General features: G+C 43.0%; 1 protein-coding gene across 1 annotated transcript; it reads right to left on the bottom strand.

Moving 5' to 3' along the window:
* Positions 1-1282: 1282 nt before the first annotated feature.
* Positions 1283-17091, bottom strand: LOC111855129 (myotubularin-related protein 12). The gene is made up of 16 exons (XM_023833822.2): positions 16888-17091; positions 13228-13288; positions 12871-13013; positions 11932-12004; positions 11551-11687; positions 11332-11425; positions 10732-10855; positions 10046-10121; positions 9623-9729; positions 9138-9262; positions 8558-8636; positions 8410-8480; positions 7739-7908; positions 6723-6902; positions 5890-6048; positions 1283-5639 (listed from the first exon to the last, which is right to left on the bottom strand). Exons 1-16 carry the CDS (start codon positions 16957-16959, stop codon positions 5070-5072), a joined length of 2241 nt encoding a protein of 746 aa, XP_023689590.1. The 5' UTR covers positions 16960-17091; the 3' UTR covers positions 1283-5069.
* Between the last annotated feature and the right edge of the window lie 2107 nt (positions 17092-19198).

Here is a 19198-nt window from a genome sequence, read left to right as displayed (position 1 = left end):
AAGTGAGCAATGCTTGGGGTGAAAGAGCACGGCCTGGTAGAGTCCTGTAAACAGCAGAGGTTAAAAGTTCAGTGGGATCAATGTGATTACTCTGGCAGGCACAGGATTTGAACCTACAACCTTCTGGCTATGGGCTTAGAGGCTTAACACACAAAGCTACACACCACTATGTCTGTCTTCATTAATAGTTTAAAGCATATTTAGTAATAGTTGTGTTGATATTGAAAAACAATAATAGTGACAGAAAGTATCTTTAAATTAGCAGCGATCTGTCCAACTGCACAACCAGACATTGTTTCAGCTTCTGAACTCTTCACATGTCTGTCCACTTTGAAACATGTTGCACTTAAACCCTTTGAACACTTGCGTCTCCTGGAAGAGATGATCCAGGATTGAATGAATCATGACAGAAAGCCAAATGGTTGCTCAGGTATCCCTTAAAATCCCCTTTTAGGGAAGTTAAGCTTTTTGTGGAGATCATCGTTCAGTTGGTTTAACTGGACTTTCAAGAGGCTGAGGAAGGAAACAAACTGATTTCACTATATTAAAGGAGTATTACAGATAGAATCAGAGCATTCAAAACCATTTCTGTCAAAGTATTTCTGCAATATGAACCAGCAAACAATTAAAACTCGCAATATACCTATGCAGTTGAAAGAATTTACTTATTTTACTAAGCAGTATTAGACAAACAATGAAAAAAAATTCTTATAGCTAACGAGACTTTCAATTTTCAGTCTTGTCAGTATTTTATTGCACTTTTGGAAAGAATGTGCATTCAGGCATGTCCAGGTGTTGGTCGCTGCTCTGTTTGCTCATCTAAGTGCTTCTTTTTAATGAAACGTTAACCTTGGAAATGTTTTTAACCACATTTGTCTTCCTGACAAGCTAGTTTAATGTAGTCATGGAGCTGTGAACAAAACATCATGTGACCACCTAGTGTGTGATCAAGTGGGCGTTTTTATCAAGGGGAATTCCACCAAAATTGGTGTCATTTTAAAAGTTCTACTTCATGTTCAAGGATCTACACAAAAAAAAAACTTTTGTATGTAAATGAATGCTTTGTTCTTGGTGTATTAATCATAGATGGCAGTCGGAAGTTTTGCGGACTTTGCAGCAATTAGTTGATGTAGATCAGGTGGGACTTGCAGCTTCGGAGTGAAGGGTTTCTGGTAAAAGTACGTAGAATCAGAAACTGCTTTGGGTGCTGGATGACTGAAGACAATGAATGTGGTGACTACTGATGATGATATCAGAGGAAAATCAACAACCTGCAAAAACCTTACTTTCAATGGACATTTAATCAACATCCAGGCAAGATGGTCCCTTATTAATTTCAGAAGAAAACTTTAAAATAATAACATAAAAAACAGCCAACATCAGAAGAATAATGTTTTAACAAAGAAAAAACTGTAATAATGCAAAGCACAGAATACACATATGTTGGGCTGAAATTCCCCTTTAAATCACCCAGTATAGGAACTCTTTACATCTGAAAAAATAAACCCTCAAAGAATGTTTCAAACGAGAAACCAAATCAAAAGAAAAATATTAAACACATAACATAATATCATTATGTACTCCTGTATTAATGCCTGTCCTTTGTACAAAAAATAGCCTTTATTTACATGTTTTATTAATATATAATGTCAACAAGGATAGAAAAGTTAATGGAAACTGTACACCTATATTAAATTCTTTACAAAGGCTATACTTATGGTGAAAACTGGTTTATGAATAATGAACATCAGAATTCTGTAAACAGGATATAGGATGACTCGTGACCAGGAAAAGAATTCCAGGAAATGCAGTGATCTCCCAGTTCCGAATGGCTCGACCAAACATACAGTACCAGTCAAAAATTTGGACAGGCCTCCCATCATACCTGCATTGTTATTCAACAGGACAACAACCCAAAGCACACCCTCAAGCATCCGACGAAGGAGAGCGATGGAGTGGCACATCACATGACCTGGCCACCTGACCTAAACCCATTAGAGATGGTTTGGGAGGGATGTGAGTGGAGAATGACGGAGAAACAGCCAATGAGAGCTCAGCATATGTGGAAGCTCCTTCAGGACAGCTGGGAAAGCAGCACAGCCTCATGAAGCTGGTGTTGAGGATGCCAAGAGATTGCAAGGCTGTCATCATGGCAAAAAGCAGCTACTTCAAGGAATCTTAATACAAGATTTAGCATTTGCTTACTTAGTACATGCATTTATCAAGGTAGCATACAATTGAGAGAGCAGAGGCAGACCTGCTAAAGTTATTAGACCCTAGAGCTATTCCTTTTAAGGGCCTTTCTCAAGAGCCCAATGGTAGAATCACTCTGCCAAGCACAGGATTTGGAGCGCGGGATTTGACCCAGCAACCTTCTGAGTCCATTCCCACGATGGATAATGTAAATGAAATTATTTTAGTTTTGTTGTCTTTCTATAAAACATAGAAAATAGTATAAATAAACCTTCCTTTGAGTAGGTGTGTCCAAATTTTTGACTGGTACAATATTTTTTTACTTAAAATCACATTCAGGAAGAAAGATAAACTTTTGTTCAACCAACACTGTAAGGATTTCTACTGTACTTTTACAATATTGTGACATTTGACCCAAATAAAACACAAACATAAAAGGTTTTGACAGTTTCTGCTCTACCCTGTACAGCTTGTGGTGACTCCCCACAACCATAAAAAAAATTATTCCAAAAGTTTGAGAGAAAAAACACACACACACACACACACACACACACACACACACACACACACACACACACACACACACACACACACACACACACACACACACACACACACACACACACACTTTAGCTTCATATACAGTTTTATATCAGTTTCTTTCAGTTCATTGACTGGACCTTGTTCTGAACAGAACAATGATAAATAATTTAAGTGGTTCACATTCTGCTCCCATTGATCCCTAATACCAAATGCATCTGACAGATACACAACATTCATTTTACATCAGCAGTGTACATTACATGCAGAGCAGTTTCAGTGTGTCAGTGGGGAAACAATGGAGATGACTGGACATATTCTGGAGAACATCAAGGAAGAGCTTATTTTCAGGAGTAGCATTGTGCTGAGGGCCTCCCCATCTAACCCAGTGTTTCCAGATCTCCCAGCTCCCTGGAGCAAAAACGTGGACTGTCTGGCAGGGAGCTGGGAGGGAGTAAAAACGAGGACCCTCTGTGGACCCGACGACTGGGTTGGGAAATTGATGTAACCACATGAATTTCAGGCCTCCGCTAAAAGTAATTTCTCATCTCACACGTTTCTCCATACCACACCATGCCGGTTTGGTTTCATTAATGCATCACAAACCCATTACATCGCAGTCTGAGACAGCAGATCGCCACCGTTTGAGACACTTTTCATAATCAGATAATAATAACTTGGTGACCCCAGATGTACACAAGACATACGGCATTTAAAGGAAACATCCCACTGAATTACTATTGTGCAATAAATGATCAGCAAATGTGTGTTAAGACAACACCACACGCGGATCTTAATGTTATTTACATCCAATTAAAAATATACATTGCTATTCAGTTATTTCATATATATGTCATATAAAGACTATACATATCAAAACATTTTCCAAAATAGAAATTTTTTACAAAAAGTAATTTGTGCGTGTTTATATGCACATATGTCAAAAATGAGAAAGAAAAAAAAAATACTTCCATACGCTCAAAAAAGTTCAGTACAAAGAGTAATTCATGTCACAAATGATTAGGAGAGAGGGATTGTTTGTTTTGTAAAACAATTTTGTTCATATTCGACATCACGGAATCCTTTATTTTTCTAACCAATCTGACCCATAACCGACATAACTGTGGGAATAACAGCTGATATGAAGAAGCGTGATTTGTGGATCGATAAATAAATCCATATTAAATACAAAACAGAAAATTAGGATTTTTTTCTAAGCTGTGGATTGGTTTCAAAATTATAGGCGTGTGATGTATATTTTGATCTAAAAACGATATTATAGTGTCTTAAATATCTAACCTCAAAATTACACTGAAACGAAATTTTATACAAAAACAGGATCCTTATAGCACAAAAATGAGCAACAACATTGCATAAATGGTCCAAAATAAGTATAAAGAGGCTTTAGCCTACACCCAAAAAGGTCATAAAGTCATTTTAATGTTTTGTCACTCAGTCGGATTCCTAGCATCACACTAGCTTCCCTCATGGGAGTTTTACTTACACAAAATTTTTCTAAGGGCAGAAGAAAAAAAATGACTGATTGAGAGATAACCAATCAGATTGTAGAGGAGGCAAGCCCAAGCAACTATGGGAGGTGGGACCAACCAATCAGATGTCTTGGTCCTGCCTCCTCGAGATGCTTGGACCCACCTCCTCTACAATCTGATTATCTCTGACTTAATCATTTTTCCTTCTGCTTGCAGAATATTTTTGTGTAAGTAAAACTTCCATAAGCTTAATGCTCCTGAAAACTGTGTAATTAAACAAAAAATGCTTAATGCTAACCTGCTTCCTGGTGCTCAGGTAATGTGTATGTATCAGGGAAGCAGTGACAAACCATGCTCATCAAATGGTCTGCTGGTTATATTTACTTAAGATTTATTACTTCCAAAGCGAAGCCATATGGGGAGTCAATGGCAGACCTGACAGGAGCCCTGTCAGTGAATCTATTTGTTTATGGACACCGTGATAAGCTGCACATGGAAATCCCACAGACCAGTGTTCAACGCCTCCTCTCTCATGTCGTTACTACAGAGACCATATTCCAGCTCAGGTAAACATGACAAAAACTGACCCCTCTCAAAATAAGAAAAAGCAAATCAAACAAATCATGTTCTGCTGACCTCATCTACGTACTAGTACATTAATGTTAAGTTTTTGTGCATCCAGGCAAATAATTACCCGCAAAAATAGTCCCAAGATGTTAGGCAAACAGTTTGACACAAGGTGTCTAACCATCAAGGATTAAAAATATTAGGCACAATGCATCAGAACCAACAACCACCTCCAGTGAGGACTCAGTTCTCGGTCGACTGTGGCCAATGCCATTGTCCTCAAACAATACCCAGATTCTCCTCGTCCTCTTGGTCAGCCAGGCTGTCCGTAATCAGGCTGTGCAGTGGCCCGATGGGGATGGCAGGCTTAAATGACCTGCTTCGGGGCATCGTGAAGGGAAACGCGGAGGAGAGCTGGATGGAAGACTTAGCGCGCGCCACCACCCCCTGGTGGTTGAAGTCTGCCCTGCACGCCTGCCGGTCCAGGTTGCCGCGCAGGTCCTGCACCTCTGCCAACAGGTCGGCGAGCTTCTTCAAGATGGTGATGGAGCCGCCGCCAAAGATCTGAGCCTCGGGGATCCAGCGCAGGTACCTCTGGCTCCAGAGGCGCAGGGTGGGCCCCTCGAGGCAGGGCAGAAGTAGCCCGTGGTAGTCCAGCGGCCTGCGCTGCCAGGCCACAAAGAATTCCCGGGTGGACGCCTGGGCGGAGTCCGGTGAGTTCATCCAGCGGCTCAGCCGCTTCACCCTCAGCATCTTCTTCAGGCTGTCGGTCTCGTCCTTCAAGAAGCCTTTCTTGGCAGACGGGGAGAACTTGAAAGCCGAACTGGGCAGGGACTGGTGCCGCTGATGCTAAAGTGAAGAATAGAAGATTCCGGAATCAATGCTAACTTTGCGGCACGCCGCCCCCGTAAGCGTCGGCGAGGGCCTGCTGGAGCCAAAACGAAGCTCATATCGTATAATATTCAAACTTTCAAAGGTAAAATACAAAATAATTTGATTTTACCCCCCACCCCCCCACCCGCAGCTCATAAATGAATCATTTATCCAACCAGGAAGCAATGAGGCTTTACTGGCCAATCACAATCCCTGCGGCCTGCACCTTGGGACGAGGCATTTTCCTTGGAGCCTTGTCCTGTCTGCTGCGTTCCATATACAGTGGATTAATGAAGAAATCCTGGGCTCTGCTGTCGAACTGCACAGACCAGTCCCAAACCGTCGGCCAGTTCACTGGGCTCCTTTGTCCCGGCTCCAACATGGCCTGCCAAGAGAGACGGAGGCCGTGAGCTGACGGAAAATCATGCTGGAAGACGGGCCTGGGCAGGACTCGCCAGCAGGAAGGCAGATGGACCGAGGCCGTGTGCGGTATCCGATGAGCTTAATCAACACGGCTATTTAAAGCAGACCCGACTAGGCCCGAATCATTTACAGCACACACTTTCACACCCAATGCCTCCACCATGTAAAGGTTAGCCTGTTACACCCAATATTAGCAGGCATGCTAGTCACCTAGCAGACTGGTTAATCTCAGAGGCGCTGCGACAGGACAGACAGGGCAGGCAATGGCCTGGGGCCCTGAGATAGGAGGGGGCCCCCCAGGGGCAGCCTACTGCAACAACAAATCGGCTTTATTTGTGCATTCTGCTTTTCACAAAAGGGAAAATAAAGGTCTTGTGTTTATTGAATTCTCTTTGTTGATATTATTAAATTTACACTTTGCCATAAAGGTAATAAATTTGACCATGCAGGGGGAGGGGCCCACTAAAATCGCCTCTGGTTAAACTTAATCAGTGGCTTTAAACTACAGGGTAACAATGGCTGACTTTATATCTGTTGAACTGTTCAATCGGAAACTGTATTTTGAATATTTACCTACAGAAAGAATCGAGAGTTAGTTAAAAACAGAAAAAAATTATTGCGGAACGTTTATGGAACCTTGGCGATGGAGGCCATGTGGTGGGGGGAGTTGAAGAGGAAGGTGCTGAAGACGGAGACGTCGATGCTGTCGGAGAGCACCGTCAGGTACGTCTCGGAGAACTGGAAAGCGGGGGGGTACTGCTGCTGGAGCTGCCAGACGGACTCCAGAAAGAGCAGGAAGACGGGGGCCTGGGACTGCTGTTGGTGGGGGGGGGGGGGGAGAGAGAGACAGAGTCTTACATCCCCTTTCAGGGTCACAGATCAGCCCAACATTCACACCCTTTCACTGTCCCGTGAGCCGTCGCTTCCACTTCCTCCCTTCCAGCGCCGAGAGACATAAATAGCAGCAGAAATAAAAAGGCAGGATATAGCTTTAATAAGGCGGCCCGATCAGAACAGACTCCCACCAAGGAGGATCACGTCCAGTTCGGTGAGACGCAGGAATTACCTGCCACACAGTGGAGATGCGAGCTATGCATAGAGCTTAATATTAAAACTAGGCTGAAGGCACAGTCAGGAGAGGGTTAATCGTTTAATCCGTGTCGATTTGCCTGCCGAAAAGGAAGCGATACCAAATGGGCTGAGATCTCATTTACCATCGGTAGCACAAAGTGGCTGGAAAAAGCAGAGTGTAAATCGCTTACGATTACGAACTCCTTCCTTCATTAAGATGCCAGTAAGTAACACCATTAGCTGCCCTGTGTGTAACACTAAATGCTAAATGGGTTAGGGATCAGCTTCCATATCCAGAAGTGTGTGGGTTCAAATCCCATCGCTGGCAAAGTAATCACAACGCCACTGGGCGCTTGAGCAAGGCCCTTAGGCCATCTACTGCAGGGATGCTGAGCAACCCCAAGCTCTCCTCACCTGTACGCCGCTGGACAAAAGCTTCCGCTAAATAAAGAAACGCAATGTCTGTCATTTTGTTTTCCCGCCATCACTGTGACCACAGAGAATACATCACAATTGCTTTGGACAAGAGCAGCCACTACTAAGCAAGGAAGCGACGGCAAGATCATTCAGCTCTCACCCACCTCCTTGTCCTTGAGGTGCAGATGGTTGCAGCGGTCCAGAAAGCGATGGCCGCCCATGACCCACTCCTTCTGGATCAGGCTCTGGAAGCCACCAAGAGTCCTGTAGTACGGGTCGAACATCAGCTGGACCAGACTGGATATGACGCAGCAGAGGTCCGAACCCTCTTCCTCTGTAGCAGAAGCAGAGTCATCAGAAGTGACTTCAGCAACGGCACTAAGTCAGTCTGAGGACTTTCAAGAGAACTAAGGCAGCAGGCAGATGTCACTCATCCACAGATGACCGCTTATCCAGTGGGGGACACGGCGGGCCCAGAGCCTATCACAGGACGCAAGGGGCACCAGGCAGGGGACGCCCTCATAGGGGACCCGCAGTCATGCATTACGGGCCAGTTAGATACCAATTCGCCTAACCACGCGTTTCTAAACCACAGGAGGAAACTGGTGGAATCCCCAGTGAACTCCACACGCGGCTTGCGGGTATGAGGCAAAAGAACTCCCCCCTTGAATCACCATGATATACCATGATTATACAGATAGGGAGCTTTAATTAAGCGTCTTCAAATGACCCATCAACTAAATGGGTGCAATAGTATTATAGCATGAATTAGCAAAATCCACCAATAAGTGGATGGATCCTTTTTTAGAAGAAATGCACCAGATCTTCCACTGACCCATTATCAGAACATTGGTGTTCTCCTTCTCCAGGCACTCGACCACCTCCACGGCCTTGGCCAGGCACTGCCTACGGGAGAGAAGCCCCAGGAGTCAGCGCGCAGATCAGGGAGACCACAAGCTCCATCATAAAGGCTTCGGGCCGACCTGATAATGTCCAGCCAGCAGGAGCCCTCCAGCGAGGAGAACCACTTCACGTCGGTCATCCAGAAATCATTAGTATTATCTGCCGGGAAATAAAAGAAGAGGACAGTAAGCTGATACATATTCTGAGCTGAAAGGGTCATAAACAAGGTTACATTTCTGCTCCTGAACAAAAGCCAAGTTATCAATCTGTTCTGCATCTGTTCAAATCTGCACTTTCCTCTCTGTTTACAGTTTCCCTTGCACTTTGCAGTCATTTGCACAAGGTACTGTTATGTAGATTTATTTGTTTTAAGGCATCTTTGCACCGCACTTCCTGTAAATTTGTAATTTCAAGTATGTTCTTCAGTTCCATGTATATTGTACAGAGAAGAGCTTGTACTAAGAATATGTAACATTGTCCTGTACTTCCATGTCCCATGTGGCACTGAGAACCACAAACAATTCCGGTATCTTTGCACATACCGGCAGTAAAGTGTTCTGAATTTCTGTTTGAAGTTATGGTTTTATATATTTATGATAAATATCCCTGTACGATTCTGTAATGGTGATGTCTGGCCTTTACTGTACAGTAGCATCTCACCAAGCAGGAAGAACTGTTTGAACTTGCTGTAGGACTGCTGGATGTCCTGGACTGTCGGGAGAGAGTCAGACAGCTCCTCCGTCTTCACGGAGTACAGGTGAGTCTGCGCCACGGCGTTCAGCATCCTGCAGGAGATTCCGGTGAACCAAGAACAAGCTAAGTGCAGTACCCTAACCCTCCACTGGGGGCCTACACCTCACAGGAAGCCCGAAGTATATGGAGAGAAATTCCCCAAGTTTATCCATCGCCCCTCCCTTGCCCTAGTTGCACATTCCCCATCTGTCCTGCTCTTGCAGGGTCCCCAAACAGGGACATGTACTGGGTCCGGCCCAGATGGACTCCACCATCTCTAGAGGCACTGTTACTGCTCACAGTTAATCTGCAGTTATGTTTTCAGCTGCTCAGTGATCATTAAATCTTAAGCCCCATTAAAATGGTCTTATTTCCTTGAAACACTCATAATGGCAAGACAGAGTGTGCAATACCCTTCCATATAGCTTTTGTATAACTGGGAGCTGGCATCTTCTTGCATGAGTGGCAACGAGGCCGTTTTGAACAAAGCACATCCACTGTGATGGGACCAGCACCAAATCTGGGGAGGAATTAAGAGAAACACAACACAAAGCATAAATTAAGTCAATGTTTTCTTCTTAAAAGTGCAAGGCATGGAGTAATGAATGCTTAGCATGTTTTAGCTTAGCCTACAATGCTATCAATTCATGTTCATTCTCTTGTCACGGACCCTCATAACCATCATCATCATATTGCAGCATTCACATCATTTGGTACATCTTGAACACAGCTTGACACTTTTCTCACAGCATAAAAGTTTTTTCCAGACATTTTTCCCCTCTTTATGGCAGACAGATGGAGGTCAAAACAACATGAATGACCCTAAAAATACCAACCGGGATCCCTTTCCCGTCGAATTTTGTTAAATCCTCCTGGGTAACATGTGTGGGGACAATGAAAAACTGCGGCAGCCTGAGGAAGAGAACAGCCACAAAAATATCACCACAATACATTTAGGTTTTCATCAAAGCAACAATTCCTGCCGCATTCATACAGCTGAACATTTCATCAGCTACACACCTTGGCCACTGACTATATAAAACTCTAACCCTACTTCTCCAGAACCAATCTAAGCATAACAACTCAGAAATTCCACAGGACAGGGTAACAACGCACCGGAAAATTCACCAGCTCTCACCATGTTTGCAGTCTTACAATCAACGTTCACATTACTGAAGTTCAAAATCACAGGAGATCCAGGAAACACAGAAATTGGCTCCTACGTTAACAAAGGGTTAAACTCAACTGCCTATCAGCTACACACCTGCCTCTCTTGACCCATTATGGTTTATAAGTTATTTATTTTACAATTTTATATGTTGTTATACGATACTCCAATACCGACGCCATGGATTTAGCAATGTACCAAACGAAACTTCTTCCATCTGAAACAATTCTAGATCCAAAGATTCTACATGAATACCACCAAACAAATCAAACCAAACAAATCTCAAGCAGACACTGAAAAGACGAGGTGAGAACTCTGCTAAAAATCATCACGAGCTAAAACGGGCAGACTTACTTCGCAGAGATGCTGAAATCTGCATTATTTGAAATCAGCTTACAATTGCCTTTGGTGCGTTTTATCTCCTGGGCCCAGTCCTCTGAGGTGTCAAACATTACAGTCTTTGGTTTCGTTTGGTTCTCTGAAATTAAAAAAAAGAAAATTCCTTCTACTTTAATGAGTTGTTCTACTTCTGAGGACCTTTACTCGGAAGTAACCAGCAAAGCCAGGAAAAGAATAGCTCAGTCACTTCTTTGAGCATAACAGGACCCCCAGAAGACAAATAAAAAAACAGAATGATCAGCTCATTCTCAGGACCGAGCGACATTTCAGAAGCACAGAGACAGTCAAACTGTCCCTGGTCCTTTGACCTGGACTCACTTCAGAGCTGAAAACAGTCTGGTTGTAGAAAGCCTACAACAAGTTTTGCCAAGAAATGGCTTTTTAAAACTTTATTTTTATTTACTATTTACTAGTTGATTAGGTTAGATAAAATTTACTAATCCCAGGGGGATATTCTGTTCAAAAGCAGTATCGACAAGCTCTGCAACCTATAAGACAAACTTATTTCAAAAGCAGCAGCTACTCCAACTTATATAAAGAAAAGCAAATACAAACCCTTATTCAAAAGCGTCTTTTCACCATAGGAGAAGGCAAACACGCATTTCAGTGATTTGGGCTCAAGGCAATGGTAGACAATCCCTTGAAAAATCTGTGAGGTGTAAAATAAAATAAAATCTGAATACTTAAAGGACCCCCGACACAACAGCAGCAGTATGTAGTGACGGACGCAGCCGGAAGGGGCGGGGTCGCTCCACCAGCGGCTCGGTCTCCTGCCTTTTTGGCGTCCTCCTCTTTGGCATAAGCCAAGGAAAAGTGGAAGAGTCTCAGATCCTTGCAGCAGACGATGATCTTGGAGGGGTACTTGTTCTTCACAAAGCCACTTATTATAAGCTTCTTTTTGTCATCGAAACCTGAGGAAAGGCAGACACAAATCGCATATCACTCATCCATCCATCCATCCATCCATCCATCACTGTTTATCCAGTACAGGGTCATGGGTAACCTGCACTCTTTACTAGGAAGCACAAAGACCTTATGGTCACAAATGATCACATATCAAATATGTTTATCATATAGAGTTTTCTGCACATGTTCTTAATCACTAACACTACAATAATCCTACACAAGACTGTGTTCACTCGCAATCAGCTGTACCTCCGTAGATGTGATCGACACACGTCAGAGGAATGTCGTTCTCTCCATACAGCTTATTCTTGAATAGCTGGGCCTGAAAAATATAACAAGATTTTGGATTTATTATTACTAACCAGGTTGGGTTAACCAGACATCATGAGTCATCATGAACCATTTCAAGGTCTAGCTGCTTCCCACAGTCAGTATAGCTAAGAGTTAAACAAAGGAATTCGGACAAAGAGTTACATAAGGAATGTGGGTAGCAGTTCCCATCATGCCACACTGCTCCATGTACCACCGGCACGTCAATGACACTGTTTTCCCGACATCCGATGGCAGAACACTGAAGGAGACACTGAGCTGGTCAACCGAGCAGCTTTCAAAACACGAAGAATGAGCCATGGTTTCCCCGATGGGTAATAAATGTCTGATCCAGCTCGTCGTCAGCTTTACTATTGTCCGATTTTTACCTTCTACCCGAAGTGCTACTGGTGATACAATGGGTAAAAAAAAGACGACAGAATCAACATCGTCAAACTGGTTTTTGGCATCAGATCAGACTACTTATACTGGATTGAGCAGCATATCAGGCATACTGGTGGTTCTGGTGTACTTCTAATACTATTATAAATAAAAAATAAACCACTAATTCACCATTTGTGTTCTAACCACACCTTTCGATGATGGACTCTGGGTCCTTCAGAAAAGAAAAACTTTATATTTCAATTTTTCAGAAGCGTTTTGCCCTCCGACAGGTATGTTTCTGTAACGAATCCTATTACCGAGGCTCAGTACTTTGTTACAGACAGAACGCAAGCTAAAAAGACAGATCTGAGGTAGCTCGTCCGACTTCACGGCCCTATCTGAAACAGCACCTAAAAACCTCCCTCAATCAGTTACCGTTAAAGGCACAGAGGCCACCTCAGGCCCCCACCCTGCCAAGACGTGACCAGCACCCACCGCCTCCTCATCTGAAGGAGCCTCGTCACTAATGAACGAGACCCGGAAGTTGGTGCAGAGCAGCGTGCCGTAAACCACCCGCTGGAAGAGATCATCCTTTATGCTCTTCAGAACGGGCCCTGCACTGCAGAAGATCACCTCTCCTGGAGACAAGACAATTACAAGTGGAGTAGTGCCGTAACAAGACCTGCCAATCGGCAGCGACTTTCCTAAAGGTCAAAGGTCACGTTGGTAACCTATACAGTGCAAAGCCAAAACAAATCAAAATTTTATTTCATATTGGATTGTTACAGTTTTATTTTACATACATTTGAGGCAAGAAGAACTAGCTAGATTTAATTCTAATTAAGAGCTTACCTGGCAACAAATCAGGATGTTTCTCCTTTCTTGAGCATTCTTTCTCAGTTTGATTTATTTCCTGTACGTAAGCAAAATAAAAAATGCAGAATGACATGACGTTCAACAGAATAAAATCCCTTAGCGTAAGATGATAGTATAGTACACATCAGTCAGAAAAGAGGAAGACTGATAAAGACAATAGATATTGCTGAGAAAAGCACAAAGAGCCAAAATCTCATCAGCCCGGTCAAACTGTTACTCCACTGTACGCATCATCATTTTACAGGAGGCCAGTCCGGATTAAGTGGCATTGGGTTAATGTAACAGCAACATCCCTCCATCTTCCACAAATAATTATCCAATGTGGCACCACAGTGATCCTGTAACCTATCCCAGGAACCGCAGGAGATGAAACAGGGAAGACCTTCGACAGTCCATCACAGCGGAAAGTACACACACACACACACACACACACACACACACACACACACACAGTAGGGAAAATGGAGACGATGACCCACCTAACCAGGACTGCAGGAGCAAATCAAGGTCTTCGGTGGAAATGCAAAGAACATGCAAAAACCTACAGTAGCACAGCTCATTGTTGACGCTAATGCTAACTGTAATATCAAGGACAGGCACAGCTGTAAATGCACAGAGTTGGTTTTATTGCAAAAAGGACGTTCCGGAAACATCTCATATCGTGACCCGAAATTTATATAAAACATCACATCCACCTGCTAGGAGTCATATCATGTTTTGTCTTTCTCACAACTGTAGTCTCTGTAGACGGCATTCATTACATCCATAACGAGGCCGGATTCGCCATCTTTGATGAGCAGTCTGTAAGCTTAAAACATGCAGCGTAGTAACACTGCTGTTTATAAGCTTCAAATTCACTAACATACTGACATGCAATCCAAAGTAAACACAGAACGAGTTTACAGTCACTAACACAAAGCATTACTGCACTGCTGTGGATTCTGGCCGGAGCATGGGGCAAAGTTATTTTCGGGGCAAAGTTATTTTCAATTACAGCACCACATTCCATGATGTTTCACACCTCAAATGCAGGCGTGAAGCAATTTTACTGCAGCGGAGTAAAGTGCTAATTTAAAACGCACGTAGCTCTGGATGCTTAAAGCACCACATTTCTGAATCCAAACTGCATACTCATTTTGAAATTAGAGTTTAAAAACTGACCTTATCGGAATAATATTTTTACTTCTAATAAATGGGACGTTAATGTGATTCAGACCATGATCTCACTATGTAACCGTGCAAGAACCCTATATAATCATAAAAAACACTGAAGAGAGATTGTATATAGGCCAATAGCAGCTATTCTTTTTAAGTTAATGAAATTATCAGATGGCAATAAAAAATATATGCATCATCATGAACAAATTCTTGCAAAACAAATGAAGATGTGACCATTTTTACAGCTGTCTGTTGTAGCTAAAGTATTTACATTACAGTTAACTTAACGAGGCTTTGATTAAAGCGACATGTTTTTTGAGAATACAGGGTTAGCCACTCCATGGAGCTATTGGAAGTCCAGAGCCTTGCTCAAGGACCAAATAATGACATCAGCCTGGCAACACTGGCATTAGACCCAATGACTTCCGATTAATCACAGCATCATAACCCACTGAGCCTCATATTGCCACCCATTTCTGCTGGAGTACCACAGAACAGGTCACCCACACCAATCAGCACCGCCATGCACAGATCACATGTCGCTTTTTCAGGCATTGTGCAGTGTGGCGGTCATGTGACCGACGTCCAACGCGTGAAAGCTGCAGGATGCGAGTGCCGTCCCCCGCATGGCGTGGCGCTCGGATGCTGTGTTTCACTTCCTGAGAGATGCATGTGGGGCTGAGACCTTATACGCTACAGGACTTGGTTAAAGGTGAAAGACAGGTATCACTCCTGTCACAACCTCGCTACGAAACACCAGTAATGAACCAGTAACAAATGAAACACCCCTTTATGGCCAGGAGACCGGAAAAATGCCAAAAACATCTATAATAAAGCAGAGCGATTCAAATAAAGTTTAAAGGAATACATTTCAACATAAAACAAAATATAATCACTATTAAAATAAAATGTCAAAGACATTCAAAGAAAAACAAAAAAGGGATATTAGTTTACCCAAAAGCCATATCCTGAAATTTGTCATAGTGTTTTACAGGTTAAATCCCAACTTGTTAACACAGGAACCCCCCCCCCCAACTGCGGCCAACAGCTTTTAAAAAGCAGCCAAAATCGGCTGCTAACAGGGAAGATTCCCCAGCCTTAACTTCCACTCCAACTGCTACGGAGCCACACTTGTCAGACTAATAAAGACTCAGCAAAAAAGATCTACGCCCATCAGTGCCAATGGGCATTTTCTACAGCTGTTCGCTGACAAAAACAGTTGCCATCAAATGACTGATTACAGGGAACAGACCTGATTGAAAAGTGGATATAACCAAGGGAAGAAAGTATTTGCAATACAGGCCACTACTTTTATCTGGGGAGGTCAACAGAAAGTTTCCACACTTAAATGCCATATTAACATGACAACTTCTTAGTACAGACACCCAGCCTTTCAAGCTGGGCACATTTTGCAAGGCTAATTTGCCAGGATCGCTTCCCTTTTTATGCTGCATACTCTGAGGAGTCTGCAAAGTAAAACAAGCGGATGATCTGTGACTTGCGATTTCTTTAAAGTTATTTTACTGTGATTTGTCAGCCACTGCTCTTATTCCCCAGGGCAAACTGGGACTTTCAGAAGGGAATGTACTCAAAATAATGCATCTCTGCCAATAAGTAACTTAATAATAATTTCAAGACCTAAAAAACTTCAGCACTGACACAACGCAGCACAGCTTTGCGGAGTACAAGGTAAGTAACTGGGGTTCACCGGAGCTGCTTCGCAGACGTGTCGCTCCAATTGCGTTCCCCACCTTCAGTCCGCCATCCCGCAATAAGACGAAGACCTTTCTCATGGGAACCTGCATCTGGAAGTCAAAGTAACGCTGGAGGCACGAGATCGAATCCCAAAGCCATGTACACACACACACACACACACACACACACACACACACACACACACACAGATACCGATTCAAAAAGACTTCTGCAATCTTCTGTCTCTGTTACTTCTCCCATCGCCCATCAGATAGGTTATGCATTCAGCTGAAGCAGAACTTATCACCGAAACACATCAAGAATGCAAACCAAAACAGACCGGTTGCATTATAATTAAAGGACTTAATAAGTGTACTACGAGGACTACACAAGCCATACTTTAAACTTACCATAGCAACTAAGTAAACGAAACCACCTGTCCTCGTTAATTTTGACCACTTTGGATTGAACAGATTTTTGAGGGTTAAAATGGTGTTCACCTACATGATGGTCTGGTCTACTTAGCCGTGTCCAAACCACAATTCCGGCCATTGTGTTTTTTTCCTTGTCTCCAACTAGTAACAACCAAGTACTGATTTGTGAAATAACTAGTTTGCGCAGAGTAGTCGCTGGTGCGGCTTAGGATCCGGGCTGAATTAACTTGAACACAACAAATCACAGTGCCAGCAATGGATTTTACACAAGATCGCCTCTTTTCAGTCGCACATGCCCCAACCAAGTCAAAAACACCTTTAGACCGAAGCCTACATTATTATTACATACCTCTGGAGTTACATAGGAGACAAACGACGGTTTAGCAGGCTTTCCTCCGCCGCCGCCCAGAGTGCTTAACATTTCGCCCAAAGTTTACCAAAATCCGGCGCTTTACGAAAGCGGGGGCAGCCCTGGCAAACACGGGAGCGCGCCGCGGTGACAGCTAACCGCGCCCCTTCCGCAAAACCGTCACCGGCCGCTCTTCCCGGGTGCCCGTACATCTGCACCGGGAACGCGCAGCCATCAGCGCGCCATGCCATTGGTCAGACAAGCCGTCAGTCAAACCGCTGTCGCCGCCCCCGTCCCCACCGCCTGGAAAGTTAGGAAAGGGTCTGGGGAGCGCACAGTATGTCTGGCGGGTTATTTTTAAGCTGATGAAAAAAGAACGAAAAAAATAGTTCTAAAGACACGTGGGAAGTGAAGTTTTGTATACTTGAAAACAATAATACCACAATAACAGTTTTTAAAACTTGATAATAGTTGTTTTAAAGGTTACAGATGATGACGAAAGTTTTCCTGAATGGAGTAACTGTGAAGAGCTATTTTCTTCCACCACTATGCATGTAACGCTCCCTCTGTTTTTGTTATTACTGTAAATGGCCGGACGCACCTTAATTCTGGAGTTGTTTTACACAACTCTTATAAGCAAATACCTGAAGTTTCTGAATAATCAGACTATCTGTACTTTAAAATTAATACTTAAGGGTCTTTTATTGTTTGACCATTTTTTCCCGTTGTTCAGGAAATGTTAAATGGAATGTAATCACACTTAATCTGGAAATAATTTGAAGGCACAAAAGTCAAAATAAGTAAAGCTATATATGTAAAGGTATTTCATTTTGCATTATTCTCATTAATTGTCAGATGTGCAGAATAGCAGGGGATAAGTTAGAAAAACATTAAAGGAATTCAAAGGCAAAGCCTATTTTCCAGCAAGGTTTATGCTGGCGCATTAAACGTCACCTGTATTTGGGGAAAAATGTATGAAATTTTCACGTATGACTTGTTTTTCAGATTTTTACTTCAGTGACAGATGCAGGGTGAAAAGGATCAAATTAAACAGTTACAGGAAACAGAAATATATTGACACGAGGGTTTCAGCACAAGTTCCTAAAAACGTGCTTTATTGGTCCACCAAAAATGCCGTCTTACAACAAAGCAGCACTTCATTGGTCTTAAAATGTGTTTCTTATTTAAGCAAAAACGCAATAGCAGCAGCAGAATGAACCCCCCTCTCCAGATTTAGCTAGTCATGAGCTTTTTGTAATTGATCTTCAAAGAGTAGATGAAAATAAAGACCAAACTGAAATTAGTGATCGATGGTTGCATTGTTTGGCGAGGGTGTACTAGACCGATGACGACTCTATAGGTTTGGAACATCAGGGTTTTCCCGTGTTTACATGCGGACCCAACCCAGCGTATGGAGGATCCCAACACCCCATCGATCCTTTGAACTTGCAGGGTCTCTTCGCCTTGGCAAAACCGGCCCACACACGTTTTCCATTACAGACCGAACACCCGGTGCTTTCATCACCTGCTGTACAAACAAAACAAGAAATGCCGCTTTAACTGAAAAGCAGACTAAATAAGCTTCGCGGAGCTGGTTCGTTTTCCCAAGAGACTAGTTTTGTTTAGTCACCCCCCCACCGCCCCATGACTCATAAATATAAAATGTATACCTGGCACGATACAAATTATATTTAGGGGAAGTACATTCCCACTATTTTCAGGGTGTAACAGACACGGTGAATATATACAACCTTTTAAATAGCGAAAAACACTTGAGGCTTAGATTATTATTTTTTTTTTCGAGAGACACTAGGGAGGTGTTCGCCTTCAAAGCAGGTCCGTCACTGAGAGTCTGCTAACTGGAGGGGTGGGGGGGAGTGAAATGCTTGCAAAACACATGCAGTGACATCACCTCGGGCTTCCCTTTCCTCATGTATCCCGACAGGAGCCGAACAGAATAACATCCTGCCTGTTCGCCGGGGAAAGAGAGGAAATGCGTTTCCTACCCTGGACTGCAGAAGGAATAAAACCGGCGAACTGCGATCTGCAGCAGTAACATGGACAACCTACTGAATTTATGCCATAAATTTAATGAATTTATGCCATAAAAGTCTTTCAAATGAAATGTCTTTCAAAGGAAATAAGTGAAAGACATAGGTGTTAACCTAAATAACTTAATCCATTCAAGAAAACACAAAAAAACATTTACCCGTCTTTTTCATTTAAACTTCACACAGGAATCTGAATAAACGGACACCAAAAACATGACAATACTCATCCTCCCAGAAGCGTTAACAGTAAAGCAAAGATG

This window comes from Paramormyrops kingsleyae, chromosome 2 (assembly GCF_048594095.1).
Source record: "Paramormyrops kingsleyae isolate MSU_618 chromosome 2, PKINGS_0.4, whole genome shotgun sequence".
NCBI classification, from domain to species: Eukaryota; Metazoa; Chordata; class Actinopteri; order Osteoglossiformes; family Mormyridae; genus Paramormyrops; species Paramormyrops kingsleyae.
The sequence above is the reverse complement of the archived record's forward strand: the minus strand, read 5'-3'. Positions and strand labels throughout refer to the sequence as shown.

Coding starts and splice junctions, on each gene's coding strand:
- LOC111855129 (XM_023833822.2), bottom strand. CDS start 16,959: ATGTTAAGCACTCTGGGCGGCGGCGGAGGAAAGCCTGCTAAACCGTCG. Junction 13,014..13,227: donor ACATCCTGATTTGTTGCCAG/GTAAGCTCTTAA, acceptor TCTTGTCTCCAG/GAGAGGTGATCTTCTGCAGT. Junction 5,640..5,889: donor GGAAAATGCCTCGTCCCAAG/GTGCAGGCCGCA, acceptor TCTTCACTTTAG/CATCAGCGGCACCAGTCCCT.